Source organism: Cetorhinus maximus, chromosome 25 (genome assembly GCF_964194155.1).
Source record: "Cetorhinus maximus chromosome 25, sCetMax3.hap1.1, whole genome shotgun sequence".
In the NCBI taxonomy this organism is placed as follows: domain Eukaryota; kingdom Metazoa; phylum Chordata; class Chondrichthyes; order Lamniformes; family Cetorhinidae; genus Cetorhinus; species Cetorhinus maximus.
Window position 1 is genome coordinate 6,082,343 of NC_135903.1, and position 14,934 is coordinate 6,097,276.

General features: G+C 43.5%; 2 protein-coding genes across 8 annotated transcripts in view; one reads left to right on the forward strand and one right to left on the reverse strand.

Moving 5' to 3' along the window:
• Positions 1-14,934, reverse strand: part of LOC144667837 (alpha-2,8-sialyltransferase 8F-like) — a 1,155,130-nt gene that overhangs the window by 436,194 nt on the left and 704,002 nt on the right. The window lies entirely within an intron of this gene.
• LOC144667835 (F-box/LRR-repeat protein 20) overlaps positions 9,555-14,934 on the forward strand; it is a 137,253-nt gene continuing 131,873 nt past the window's right edge. The window contains exon 1 of one of the 4 annotated variants that reach the window (XM_078529345.1): positions 9,555-9,839. In XM_078529345.1, the coding sequence (XP_078385471.1) occupies positions 9,810-9,839 (30 nt within the window). In that variant the 5' untranslated portion in view covers positions 9,555-9,809. The remainder of the gene's footprint in view (positions 9,840-14,934) is intronic. The other 3 variants (XM_078529347.1, XM_078529344.1, XM_078529346.1) reach the window with 3 other exon arrangements.

A 14,934-nucleotide genomic window follows, 5' to 3' on the forward strand; every position in this document is an offset into this window, starting at 1 on the left:
CAGAAACTCGCCAAGGCTTCTTAGATAGCACCTTCCAAACCCACGACCACTACCATCTAGAAGGACAAGGGCAGCAGATACATGGAAGCACCACCACCTGGAAGTTCCCCTCCAAGCCACTCACCATCCTGACTTGGAAATGTATCGCCGTTCCTTCACTGTTGCTGGGTCAAAATCCTGGAACTCCCTTCCTAACAGCACTGTGGGTGTACCTACCCCACATGGACTGCAGGGGTTCAAGAAGGCAGCTCACCACCACCTCCTCAAGGGCAATTAGGAATGGGCAATAAATGCTGGCCCAGCCAGCGAAGCCCACATCCTGTAAATGAATAAAAGAATAAATTAGCAGCTGAAAGTGATAACTTCCATCTTTTTTAAACCCCTCCAATCTGTATTTCCAACCTTCTACCATGAACGGGATATCAGACAGACATATAGTGCTAAGCAGGTGAAGGATGCATGATCCTGCTGGTTGTTTTCCCAGTCTCTAAACTGTTTTAATGGTTAATTTTCACCAATAGATCACAAGATTTAAAGTTTTATCTAATCTACATTTCCTTATTTTCATCTGAGAACTGCAGGGAACAGACTTTTACCCATCCGCACAATTTCCTGAAACCCTGTCAGACTTAAAAGATTTGTTTTCTGAGCAGGAAGATAGCAACTTGTGTGGTCTGGAAGTTCCTCTTTGCTCCTTTCACAAACCTCCTCAGAATTCTTTTTTTTTTAAATTATGTGTTGCCTAAAATAACAAAACTTTATTTTTAAAATTCTCATTGGCAATTTTTCTTTTTTCTTTTTTTACATGATGTGAGTGTCACTGGCTTGATCAGCATTTGTTTCCCATCCCTATTTGCCCATGGGAAGGTGGGGGTGAGCTGCCTTGAACCGCTGCAGTCCATGTATAGGTACACCCACAGTGCTGTTAGGGAGGGAGTTCCAGGATTTTGACCCAGTGACAGTGAAAGAACAGTTAGAAATTCAAGTCAGGATGGTGTGTGACTTGGAGGGGAACTTGCAGGTGGTGGTGTTCCCATGTGTCTGCTACCCTTGTTCTTCTAGGTAGTAGATAGAGGTCATGGGTTTGGGAGGTGCTGTTGAAGGATATTTCTACAACAGCAAATTATATTTATATAGCATCTGTAACATAGTAAAACGAAACATTTCATAGGAACATTGTCAAACAAAATGTGACAAGTAGATACAAGGCCAGACGCCCAAAATCTTGGTCAAAGAGGTAGGCTTTAAGGAGCATCTTAAAGAAGGAGAGGGAGGTGGATGGGTGTAGAGGTTTATGGGGGCAATTTCAGAGCTTATTGCTTAGGCAGCCCAGTAGAGCAATGGAAATTGGAGTTGCTCAAGGGGCCAGAATTGGAGGAGTTTGGATATCTCAGAACATTGTAGGTCCATAGGAGATAACCTAGATAGGGAGGGGTGAGTCCATGGTGGAATTGGAAACAAAGATGAGAATTTTAAAATCAAGGTGTCGCTTAACTGGGAGGCAGTGTAGATCAGCCAGCAAAGGGGTAATGGGTGGACAGGATTTAGTGTGAGTTGGGATATGGGCAGCAAAGGTTTGGATAACATTAAGCTTGTGGAATATGGAAAGTGGGAGGATGGCAGGAGTGCTTTGGAATAGTCAAGTCTGAAGGTTACAAAAGTATGGATGGGAGTTTCAGTAACAGGAAAGCTGAGACTGGGGCAAAGTTGGGGAATGTTAGGTAGGTAAAAATAGTTGGTCTTTTTGATGGCACAGATATGTGTTTGGAAGTTCATCTTGGTGTCAAATCCCAAGGTTGAGAACAGCCTAGTTTAACCAAAGATAGTTGCTGGGGAGGAGGATGGTGTTGGTAAGCTAAGCAATGGAGTTTGTGGTAGGGACACAAGGCAATAGTTCCAGTCTTCACAATATTTAATTGGAGCGAATTTGAAAGAGGTGGTGATGAGGTAGGTGTTGTCAGTGTACATTGAAAACTGACTCCATGGTTTTGGATGATATTGCTGAGGGGCAGCATTGTCAGGAAATAGAGATAGTTTACATAAATTATATGGTTATTTGGGTGTATTAAGAATAAGGCATATATGAATGTTTAAGTTTCCTTTGTATTTCTGTATTTGTGTGTTAAGAAAAGAAGTTGAGTTTTAGTTTCATTTTAAAAGGTGCCTACATTCTAATGAGATTTTTATGACTCTTGAAGAGAAGTTAAAACAAACAAGTAGAACAACTGTGCTGTTGCCTAGCAACAGGGGTGTAGAGAGGGAGACACACACACAAAACTAAAATCGAGAATTGACAGCAGAGGAATAGATAGCAAGTCCCAAACTGAAGTTGAAGCCAGGATTCCAGAGAGATTGGATACTGTGAGAGGGAACTGCAGAGAGGGCAGACTTCCCAAAAGAACTGAAAGGGCCCAAGGCCAAGGGGTGAGACAGAAAGGAGGGGTTCCAAGAAGACCTTCTAGTCAAAGGAAGACCAGAAGTCTGGAAAAGTTTCTGTTCTGTGGAATTGACATTAAGGAACAGAGGGGAAGGCTCCAAGCTTCAAGCTTAAAGGGAGAAAGCTGCAGGAAACAGATTTTAAGTGATATGGGCATGTGAGAAGCCAGAAGGTCTTGTTGGAGAACAAGCTGAGGAAAGAAGGCACCCTCTCTCTACCTTGCCTGAAATTGCATGTGGCTATCAACATGTAGCCAGAGAATGCTCATCTGAGTGTAACTGGTCTGCATTTAGACCCGCAAAGCTGGACAGTTGGTGGAAACTTCCAGGCATCTACTGGGACCAGCGGCCCGACTACGCACAAGAGAACCCCAGGTCAACAGTGACGAGACCTTGTGAACTTTATCCTTTATTTTATAACGCCCATCCTCCAAAACCCACCTCGGCAGAGAGACTCTATCTGTTTGTCCTTTGTTCACCTGTGTGTGTGTCTGTGTGTGTGTGCTGGGGAATTCTTTAGGAAGAGATAGATAGTTATACTTTCCAATTACAACTGTGTGTTAATCAGTTCTTGCAACTTATTAAAAGAAGTTTTGTTTTAAAATTAAATTAATCATTCTGAGTTTTTGAAAGGAGTCTGATCGGAGTCTCTTTTCTTGGTACTATAGGTCTAGGTACACAACTGGCCATTTCGGTGGGAGAATCAAACATTTAAATTATTGGTATGTGGCCTGCAGAGTAGTGGGGCTTGATAATTCAAGCACTCTTCCCATCCCAGTCATAACAGCATGTAATGAGAAATAGAATGGTGCCAAGGATATAGATCCTTGGGGGACATCAGAGGTAACTGTGTGGAAGTGGAGGTGATCTTCTGGTTATGGTTAAATAGAGAAGAATGCAACCAAATGCAGTCCCATCCAGCTGAATGACAGTGAAGAAACATAGGTAAAGGATGGTATGGTCAACTATGTCAAAAGTTGCAGACAGGTCAAGAAAGACAAGGAGGGATAGTTTATACGGAATGATATAACAGATCTAAAATTAAACCATGACTGCAGGACAAAAGAGCACAAGTTAAATAATGACAACTTTAACATAGTAAAACAACTCAAGGCGATTCCCAGGAGTGTAACCAGAGTAATATTGAAACAGAGCCAAAGAGGGAAACATTAACACAGGTGCCCAGGACCTTGGTCAAAGAAATATGTTTTAAGGAGTGTCTCAAAGGAGGTGGGACAATGGGTTTAGGGAGGGAACTCCAGAACTTAGGGCCTAGATGGCTGAAATCAAGGTTGCCAATGTTGGGATGATAGAAGGTGTGGGGGACCCTCAAGAGGCCAGAGTTGGAAAAATGTAGAGATCTCAGAGGGTTGTAAGGCTGGTGTATTACAGAGATAGAGGCAAAGCTATGGAGGGACACTGGACATCAACTCAGACTTCAATCACCAAAGAAAGAGATTGTGAACTCTGGCATCTTCTGGCCCAGAGGCAGGAAACCAAAGGCTCACTCTGTTTAAGAGAATGAAGAAACATCACAACAAACTATAGCAGCATCTTTTTAGTATCCTGCTATCCTTTTTGTCAGTAGCAATACCAAATTTCAAAGAACGATAGGCAGCAACAACACAAATACCACAAAAGCCATGCCCCTAAACACAACAAGGAAATTGCAAATGCTTTCTTTTTAATGAAAATGTATCTTGAATCACCCTGGGAAGAATGAAAGCGGCTTCTTTCAGCAATCATTTAATGCCAAAGGAGAATGCATAATATCGGCTGTGGTGTGGCCACAGTGCAGGACTATCTTACCCAATTATAGGGTTTCTTTTAACTGGAATTTGTTTACTTCCTTCAGTTCAAAGCAAAATGACCCGCAGACCTCTCAGTAAAGTAGCTCTTGAGCCTGGAATATATGCTAAAGGACAGGCCTGAGCAGCTCCACTGACCTAGTGGGTAAATGTGTCATCAATGAAGCGTTAAGAAACACAGAAAGTCACTGTGAGTCACAGATTATTGCTCTGTGTTGAATCAGCTGATTTTAGATGAATTAGCAGAAGGAATGCTTCAATGCACCACAGCAGCCCTTGGCTAGGGAGGGGTAAAATAAGGCAGGGTTCCCACTGCAGGTTGCTATTCAGTTACCCCTGTCTTTTCTCTTTACAGACGCTGACTGGCCTGCCCAGTTCCAGCATTTGCTATTTTTTGTTCAGGTTTTTTTTTAGCATTTGCAGGTTTAGCTTTTCTCACTTTTCTCTGTTTAAAAAAGGTTCAGTTCAAAGAAAAAAAAAGATATAGCCCCTGACCAATTGAACGAAATGGTTCTGGACTGGGAGACCCATTGAAAAAGTGTCTCAAATATTCCTGGAATGTAGAAAGTTAACAGAATCATAGAATCATACATCACAGAGGGACATTATTCAGCCCTTCATATCTGTGGCAGCTCTTCGAAAGCTAACCAATTTACTTTCACTTCCCAGCTTTATTCCCCTTCGGGAGGTAAATTTGTAAAAGCCTTTCCACCATCTAAAAGGCACAAATGAGAAATGTGATGGAATATTCTCCATGTGCCTGGATGAATGCAACTCCAACATCGCTTAAACTTAGCATCATCCGGGAGCAAAGCCGTCCATTTTATTGGCAACCCGTCCACCATCTTAAACCTCCCTTCCCTCCATCACCGCTGCAATATGTACCATCAATAAGATGCACAGCAGCAACTTGCCAAGGCTTGTACAACAGCGCTTCCAAAACCGAAAGGGCAAAGACAGTAGGTGCATGGGAACGCTACCACCTCCAAAGCTCCCTACCAAGCCACTCACCATCCTGACTTGGAAATATAATGCCGTTCCTTCACTATCACTGGGTCAAAATCCTGGAACTCCATCCCTAACAGCACTGTGGGTGCACCTACACCACACGGACTGCACTCACCTTTTCTAGGGCAATTAGGAATGGGCAATAAATGCTGGCCTTGCCATATCTTGTGAATGACATATCCAATTATTTAGAAGAGGGGAAATGGGAATCATTATTTAGTAATGCCGAAAAAACAGACATGCCGTCAAAGTTTTTGTCTTGCACTCATCAGGACAGAAGCAAGAATGCCAAATTTCAAAGGGAGCAACAATTTATACTATAGGAGAAAAGGATGTTGATTGGTTGGCAAGTTGTCTCTGATTGGTCGAGGCATTGGCATGAAGAATGCACCAGAGAGCTATTGTATCCCATACTTTTGTTTAATTTAAAAAAGATACAATGCTTGGACACGTTTCTTTTGCACGCAGAGGACTGATCTCTGCTCTATGACTATATGTAGGTTCCAGTAAACGTATGTGAGCCCCATTGCGAGCCCGACTGATAATCTTAAATTGGTTGTCAGTGTAATTGGTGTAGTGGTAAGTCACTGGATTAGTTATCCAGAGGCCCAGGCAAATGATCTGGGGGTTCATATCCCACCATGGCAGCTGGTGGAATTTAAATTCAATTAATAAAATCTGAAATATAAAGCTGGTCTGAGTAATGGTGACCATGAAACTATCATTGGTTGTCATGAAAACCCAGCTGGTTCACTAATGCACATCAGAGAAGGAAATCTGCCATCCTTACCTAGCCTGGATTTAGGATTGCTAACTGTGAATTCCTGGAGGTTTCATCACATGACTTGCCCCCAGACTCTTGCCATTAGTCGGCCAACACATCCATCCTTGTGACACACCGCCTTCCTATGGCAATTGAAAAGCAAAAAGACTCTTTCCCAATGGATGCTGTCAAATTTTTTTCCCCCCATTTTCAATTTTTTAATATCTGGTAAAGAGAAATGTTCAAAAATAATGACAAAAAGTCTTTTATAATGTCCCTTTAATTTTCTCCTGGGTTGTACAGAGCTGTGACCTGGAGATTTGTCTTCAATTTCTGGAGACTCCAGGCCAATCCTGGAGGGTTGGCAATCCTATCTGGACCACATGTGACTCAGGCCCACAGTAATGTGTTTGACTCTTAACTGCCCTCTGAATTGGCCGAGCAACCCACTCTGTTCAAGGCCAAGTTTTGGTTCAAGCTTTGGTTTCCTTACCTGAGGAAGGATGTACTTGCCGTAGAGGGAGTGCATTGGAGGTTCACCAGATTAACTCCTGGGATGGCAGGACAGTCGTACGATGAACGTTTGAGGAGACTGGGTTTGTATTATCTAGAGTTTAGAAGAATAAGAGGTGATCTCATTGAAACTTACAAAATTCTTAAGGGGCTGGACAGGGTAGATGCAGAAAAGATATTTCCCCTGGCTCAGGGGTCTAGGACCAGGGGACACAGTCTCAGAATAAGAGGCAAGAGATGAGGAGGAATTTCTTCACTCAGAGCAGAGTGAATCTTTGGAATTCTCTACCACTGAGGGCGATGGAAGCTCAGTCATTGAGCATATTCAAGGCAGAGATTTCTAGATACTATCGACATCAAGGGATTTGGGATAGCACGGGAAAATGGCATTGAGGTAGACAATCAGCCATGATCTAGTTGAATGGTGGATCAGGCTTGAGGGGCTGAATGGCCTACTCCCTGCTCCAATAGTTCTAATTAGAGACGGGCAACAAACGCTGGCCTGGAAAGTGATGTCCACATCCCATAAAACAATAAATAATAAAAAGAAATAAAAAAAAAAGCCAGGGTGATTGTGAAAGAATAAACAACAAAAAGAATTAAATAAAAATAGATAAAAGCAAAAAAACTGCGGATGCTGGAAATCCAAAACGAAAACAAGAATACCTGGAAAAACTCAGCAGGTGTGGCAGCATCTGCGGAGAGGAGCACAGATAATCTCCTTTAACTCCTCTCACTTCCTCCAAATAAAAGGTGTGGCTATGATACCTGCATGGGGCCCAGCTATGCCTGTCTCTTTATGGGGTATGTGGAACATTCCTTGTTCCAGTCCTACTCCGGCCCCCTCCCACAACTCTTTCTCCGGTACATCGATGATTACTTCGGTGCTGCTTCATGCTCTCGTCGGGACCTGGAAAAATTTATTAATTTTGCTTCCAATCTCCACCCCTCCATCATTTTCACATGGTCCATCTCTGACACTTCCCTTCCCTTCCTTGACCTCTCTGTCTCAATTTCTGGTGATAGACTGTCCACCAATATCCATTACAAGCCTACCGACTCCCACAGCTACCTCGACTACAGCTCCTCACACCCCACTTCCTGTAAGGACTCCATCCCATTCTCTCAGTTCCTTCGCCTCCGTCGCATCTGTTCTGTTGATGCTACCTTCAAAAACAGTTCCTCTGACATGTCTTCCTTCTTCCTTAACCGAGGTTTTCCACCCACGGTAGTTGACAGGGCCCTCAACCATGTCCGGCCCATCTCCCGCGCATCCGCCCTCACACCTTCTCCTCCCTCCCAGAAACATGATAGATTCTCCCTTGTCCTCACTTATCACCCCACCAGCCTTCGCATTCAAAGGATCATCCTCCGCCATTGCCGCCGACTCCAGCATGATGCCACCACCAAACACATCTTCCCTTCACCCCCCTGGCGGCATTCTGTAGGGATCGTTCCCTCCGTGACACCCTGGTCCACTCCTCCATCACTCCCTACTCCTCAACCCCTTCCTATGGCACTTCCCCATGCGAACGCAAGATATGCAACACCTGCCCCTTCACTTCCTCTCTCCTCACCATCCAAGGGCCCAAACACTCCTTTCAAGTGAAGCAGCATTTCACTTGCATTTCCTTCAACTTAGTCTACTGCATTCGTTGCTCCCAAAGCAGGGTCCTCTACACTGGAGAGACCAAACGCAGACTGAGTGACCGCTTTGCAGAACACCTTTGGTCTGTCCGCAAGCATCACCCAGACCTCCCTGTCGCTTGCCATTTTAACACTCCACCCTGCTCTTTTGCCCACATGTCTGTCCTTGGCTTGCTGCAATGTTCCAGTGAAGCTCAACGCAAACTGGAAGAACAGCACTTCATCTTCTGACTAGGCACTTTACAGCCTTCCGGACTGAATATTGAGTTCAACAATTTTAGATCCTGAACTCCCTCCTCCATCCCCACCCCCCTTTCCATTTCTTCCCCCTCCTTTTTGTTTTTTCCAATAATTTATATAGATTTTTTTTCCCACCTATTTCCATTATTTTTAAATCTATACCTTTTATGCCCTTTATTTCACCCCACCCCCACTAGAGCTATCTGTACCTTGCTTGTCCTCTTAATTAGCACATTCTTTTAGATAATATCACCACCTTCAACACCTCTTTGATCCTTTTGTCTGTGACATCTTTCGGTTATCTCCACCTATCACAGCTTGCTTGTCCCAACAACCACCCCCACCTTCTCTCCGCCCCCCCCCCTTTAAACCAGCTTATATTTCACCCCTCTCCTATTTTTACTTAGTTCTGTTGAAGGGTCACCAGGACTTGAAACGTCAACTGTACTCTTCTCCGCCGATGCTGCCAGACCTGCTGAGTTTTTCCAGGTATTTCTTATTTTTTGTTTTGGATTTCCAGCGTCCGCAGTTATTTGTTTTTAGCACAGTTAACGTTTCGAGTCCCTATGACTCTTCAACAGAACTAAGGAAAAATAGAAAAAGGGGTGAAATATAAGCTGGTTTGAGGGGGGGTGGGACAGGTAGAGATGGATAGAGGGCCAGTGATAGGAGGAGAAAGAAGTCACAGACATATAAAAATATAAAATAAAAATAAAAATAGAGCTGGGGTGATTGTCAGCATTGGGGGGTGGGGGGGACCTTGGAGAGCGTCCCGGGCTCTTGGGACTGAGCAGCAGGGGGCGGGGCTAGGGGGAGGGGGCGTGGCCGAGGGGGGGCCCCACGCTTGTTTTTCCCGCAAAAATAGCGTCGGACGTCAGGCCCCGCCCCCCCTTGGCTGGGACGTCCCCGTAAGCCTCGCTCCGATTGGACCAGCCCATCAGCTGGTGGCCTAAGGCGGAAGCCGGAGTTAAAAAGCAATCGCTGGGATATAATTTTTTTTAAAAAAAACCGTCCTGACCGGGGTGGGGGGGGCGGGGGAGGGGAAGGAAGGAAGGGAGGGGGAGGGTTGGGGTCGGGTGGCGGGGGTAAGGTTCGCATTGAATAAAGTAGGAGGAGGAAAGTTTTATCTTATTATTATTGGGGGGGGGGGAGGAGGGGCGGACTTTGTAATCATAATAAACCGGTTAGTCGGGCCGGTCCAATCAGGTGCGAGGATGTTGGCAGGTGGGTGGAGTGTCCTGTCTGTTTTTGTTTTAATGTTTTTGTTGGAAAGTTGAAGAAGAAAAAAAAGAGAGAGAGAGAAAGCGGGGGGGGGAAATAATTTCCTCGGGGAGGGGAGGGGGGAAGCGAAAGGCGGCGGCGGCGGCGGCAGCGGGGCCGGAGCCAGCGGCAGGATGAATGGAGTCACCAAGAGCAGGTTCGAGGTGAGTCAGTCAGTGGTTGCTAGGGAGGGTAGGAGTAGAGGCTTCAATTCTGCCTCTGCCCCCACTAGGCCCCTCCCCTCCCCCTCTTTACCCCCCACCTCCCCCTCTTTACCCCCCACCTCCCCCTCTTTACCCCCCACCTCCCCCTCTTTACCCCCCACCTCCCCAAATCCCCCCAGCTCTCTTGTTATTGTCTCCCAGCTGATCAGGCCTCAGCAGCAAACCACATTCCTCCTTTAACCCCCCCCCCCCCCCTCTCTCTCTCTCTCCCCCCCCTCACTGCCTTTCCAGCCATAATCCCACTCCCCCCCCTCCCTCCCTCCCTCCCCAACCTCAACCACCCCATCCAAAACCCACCTTGGCTTTTCTTTTGATATATATATATATAAATAAATTTAAAAAATCCTCATGCCATTAAAATTATTTATTCATTTCCTTTATCATTTTTTTTTTCCCTCCTGAAGCAGGGATTTTATTCCTTTGTGTGATGTGCAACAGCTGATGAAAATGTTTTGAACCCTAGAGTTATTTGTTGTCTGTTTATGTCGCTTGGTTCGTTTTTAAGAAGTGAAAATCCTTCTCAATCTTTCCTGTTTTTTTTTTCCTCCCCTAAAGTGAACGTCCTTTTTAATTTTTCCTGATTTTTTTTTTAAATGGACGTTTTCTTTTCAAGACCTGTTTTTGTAAAAAAAAAATCCTGATTTTTTTTTTTAAAAGTGACCATCCTTTTCTTAATTTTTACTGATTTTTATTTTTGGAAGTCAGCATCCTTCTTCTTTTTATTTTTTCTGTTTTTTTCAAAAGTGAACACCACCTTTTTAATTTCTTCCTGATCAGTTTTTTTTTAGTGAACATCCTTTTAACTTTTCCTGATTTTTTTTTTAATAATGAGCATCCTTTTCGTTTTCCTGATTTTTTTAAAAAAAAAGTGAACAGCCTTTTTAATTTTTAACATTTTTGTGGCTTGAGTCATTTCGGGTGATTATTGTGGGTATTTTAAAATATTTTCTGTCCCTATATCTGTGATGCCATTAATTTGGAATTAAATATTTTTAAAAATACTTTCATGTTTTTATAGCTTAATAAGTTAACAGACGGTATTTTAATGATAGGATTTGAAAATAAAATCTCATCAAGTAGTTTAGGATTATGGCTTCATACAAGACTTTGTGATGATGTATAGAAGAGTCTCCTATACCACTTTAAACTATCATTGCTATTATATTTTACAGAGTTCTTTAATTGTAATTATTGAGGAACAAAAGTATTTAAATGTAACCATTGCAGGGAATGGGGGTGGGGGGTTGCTGCAGTAATGGACAGTGGTTTGATGAGGAACTGAATAATTGTGATTATGAAATATAGTGATGGTAACCTCCACACAATAATACATTGCTGTTGGTGGTTTTAGTCTGTACTTACTGCTGTGGAATTACTGTGGAATTGTCAGTGTAACTTGGATTGTGTAATAGGGAGCCAATGACTTTGCACTCTGTTGGAGGCATTTTTTAAACAGGGCAATTAAGGTAGCTTTAATCTATGTCAGTACAGTGTGCACATATAAAATAATAGCTGGTAGTTGCCTTGGGTTGGTTTGGTTATATTATAGGGGCGTAGTTGTTTAGGAGACCCAAGGTTTGCCACCACCAATTCTTCAAATAAGCACATGTAGGCAATTCCCTCCACACATCATCACTTGTTGTACCATTTTCAATTTTTCTTAGATGTCTGGTAATCTTATAGTTAATGTTCTATTCAGACAATAAAGACAAATGCATTCCCAAATAGGTAGCAAGAGCTAAATATGAAAAAATAATCATCATGCCAAATGCAAAACATTGATCTAGAAAAGATTCCCAGCTGTCATTCATTACCATACTGAGAGAAGTGAACATCCTTTAGGTAGAGTCCAATAATGTAAATATTTTTTAAAAAATGGTTATAAAACTGTAACAGTTGAGGGGTTTTGATGTTTTCACACTCAAGAAAGCGAAGCAACAGTAATATAAATTCTATCTGAATCCCGCGATGCTAGCAGTGGTGGTTGTGCCTGTAAAGTTGTGCGAGACCCTGCGCAATATTCCTAGTGCTCTTAAACAGTTAGAAATTATTTGTTTCTGCAGAGAGGATTAAAGGGTACCGTGAGTTAATTTGTCCAAATTAGAAGTGACTTGTTGAGCCAAATGCCCTTTGTTCTCGAAGCAACTTGCCGTATCACTGGCGGGGGTCGAATAGGCTTTACAATGGGAGTCTGAGTATATTCCTTCATGTGACAGGAAGAGCCAGTGATACAGGAAAAAGCTTTTCTGGTGATGCCAGGAATTTGCACTGTTGTTTTGAATACTGTTTATTATTGCACTGTTTGGTAAGCAATAGTAGTTTGTTAAAAGAAGGAAGAATGAAAAGAACAATATTAAATGAAACAATGCATTTCGTGGATTAGCTGAGGGCCAATGGAAATTGCTTCAAGTGTGGTTGTTGGGCAACCATCGAACATGAACCACAACCACAGGGATTTAAATTGAACTCTGCAACTGCTGGACTTGTTGGCAATTTATATGTTTGTATGGTTTGTGACTGAATTGCTGCCACCAGGATTTGCTCCCTGCTCCTCCTCTGCTTCCTTCCCCCACCCCACCCCTTCAAAAGAATGCCTTCAAGTGGATTAGTTGCCCTGGGAGGGTGTGATATATTTTTAGGAGAGAGGATCTTTTTGACAAGGATGATTGGGGGAGAAAGGAGTGCAAGGAAGCAGAGTGGTTTCAGAAGGTCTTCGAGAAAAATTAGATCAATTATTTTAACTAAGAAGCTGTTTGCCCCTTCTCAGAATTAAAGCAGAACCTGATGTATCTTGGGCCCAATTCTCAGTCTGTGTTGAAATATCTGATCTTGGCTGCAGCGTCAGTAGGGATGGGAGAGGGAAAAAGTCAATCAACGTAGTCCCAGGTCCTGATCACTATCGTGTGCGTGTGCATGTATACATCAGATTGGCCTGCAGTGATGCCCACAATTGAATAGCTCACTGGCACTTACTGTTTAGGCCCACAAATGAAGCACAAACATACAGATGAGGCACCAGGGTGCTACTGATTTTTCAATACAGGATTGAAAATTGGAGCAGAAAAAGAAAGCTGTGTTCTAAGATTTGTTTTGACGTTCGAAAAGGGAAAACTAACCCTTTTATCGAGGCGAATTGTCGATTGTAAATTTGCCATCTTTCCGATTGACTTGAATGGGTTATGGAATAGCATCTGTTGTACCTTTGAACAGAAATAAACCTCTGGCAGAATGAGCCTGGGGGGCATTGGGTGGGGTGATAGGGTGTGAAGAACTGCCAAAAATTACAGAAGCAGTGAGCTCAAGAGTTGGGTTTGTGATTGGGAGGGGCAGAAAGAAGGAGGAGAAGAGGGTTGCCAGAATTGGGAGGAGGTAATTTTACTTGACTGTGGCCACTTCCAGCAAGGGTTGGGGCAAAAAGTCATTCAGCAGTGGTACTCTGCCTGTGCTCTTCTTAACCTCATCTCATGTGCTACACTGTGGTGTATTTCCTTGCTTAAGAGGGGGATGATGCTGAAAAAAAATTAAGGGGTGGCTATTCTAATTTTTCCCCCTGGTTTTCACCCCTCCTTGAAGGTGCTGCCTTTTTGGGGCACAGTTATATGGGTGAAGGCAGAAATGAAACACTTTATCCAAATGACTATTTGTAATGTGGGAGGTAGCAGAATGTCAGTGGGCAGTTCAGTCACAGAGTGCACTGCAGTCCAGCCTGATCTTATACTTGTTAGTCCACATTTGTAATTTTCAGCAGGGTTTGTGCTCAGTATCCTCATTAAGATCGAGCCCTCCTCTCTCTCCTCTCTTCCAACTTCCTAGCCATGGGGCATTGAGGCTACTGTACTTGTAAAACCCTGTCTAGCTGCCCTGGCTGAGATCAGCCAACTCCACATGAACTAGAAATCAAACTTGGGACCTGATGCTTTGTGTGGCTGAGTGTTGGACCATAGTGTCCTTATCCGCTGACCCATTGCATTGTCTATCCACAGTTTACACTTTCCCCTTATTTTATCGTATTATTACAAATGGGAGGGAAAAGATTATCCAGCATCTCCTCTCTAGTACTCAATGCCAGCAGCACAGAACTCTCTCTGGGGGTACCCAGGGACTATTTGAAGTTCTGGAGTTGTGCAATATTGGGTGGTTTGACGTCTCCACATGGCTGCCTCAAGTTCTGTATTATGATTTCTAATATCAAGGAAAAATAACGATTGGAAAGACATGTATCAGCACGGAGATACTAAATCTTTGAGATGGTTAGATGCTGCTATGGGGGAAGCTTGGGGTTCAAGGGGTGAACTTCAGTTCTGTTATCTTGTCCTTAATATTGGTTCTGTAATTTGCTTTAGAGGTTTCAAGCAGGTGCACCCCAGCGTCACTTGGCTTATTTTGAGCGAACTGTTGCTTCTTGTTTGGAATTTGCCTCTCATCTTGGCATCGTGTTGCTGGGTGAGCTCGGAATAATCTATTGTTCAGCTGCCTTGGAAAGGGGTGTGCGGAGAAAGGGGAATTTAAAGGCCACATGGGAGGTTTTTTATTTTATTCTCGCTGAAACAGGCCAAGTGCCTACTTATCAGTGGCGGTAAGGTACATGTTGGTGCATGCAGCAGCTAATTGGTCTTTTTAAAAATTTATGCTTATTCACAGTTCCCTGCTGGCCACAGATTACATAGCGTGCACCATATAAAATGTCAGTCCCAGGGGAAGGGGGCAGGGAATGTAACAGTAATTTTTACGAATGGTTATTTAGCAGCTCAACTGCTGAAATGCCAGAGCTTTTTTTTGTGTGTTCAACTTCCTTTTTCGGGAGGGGGTTGGGGATTGTTTCGGGAGAGTGGGTGGTGACAATGTCCTGCTATTAAAAAAACGAGGTCTAAGGTATAATTGACTGGATGTCAGTCCCTGAAGAGTGGTGTAATATTTTGAGTGGAGCATTTGACAGAATGATCAGTGACAGCAGTGTAATTCCCATAGGGAGAAAACGGCTAGGGCAATGCTTGTGTGTTTTGGATATGATTAGTTCTGATCAGTAACACACTCT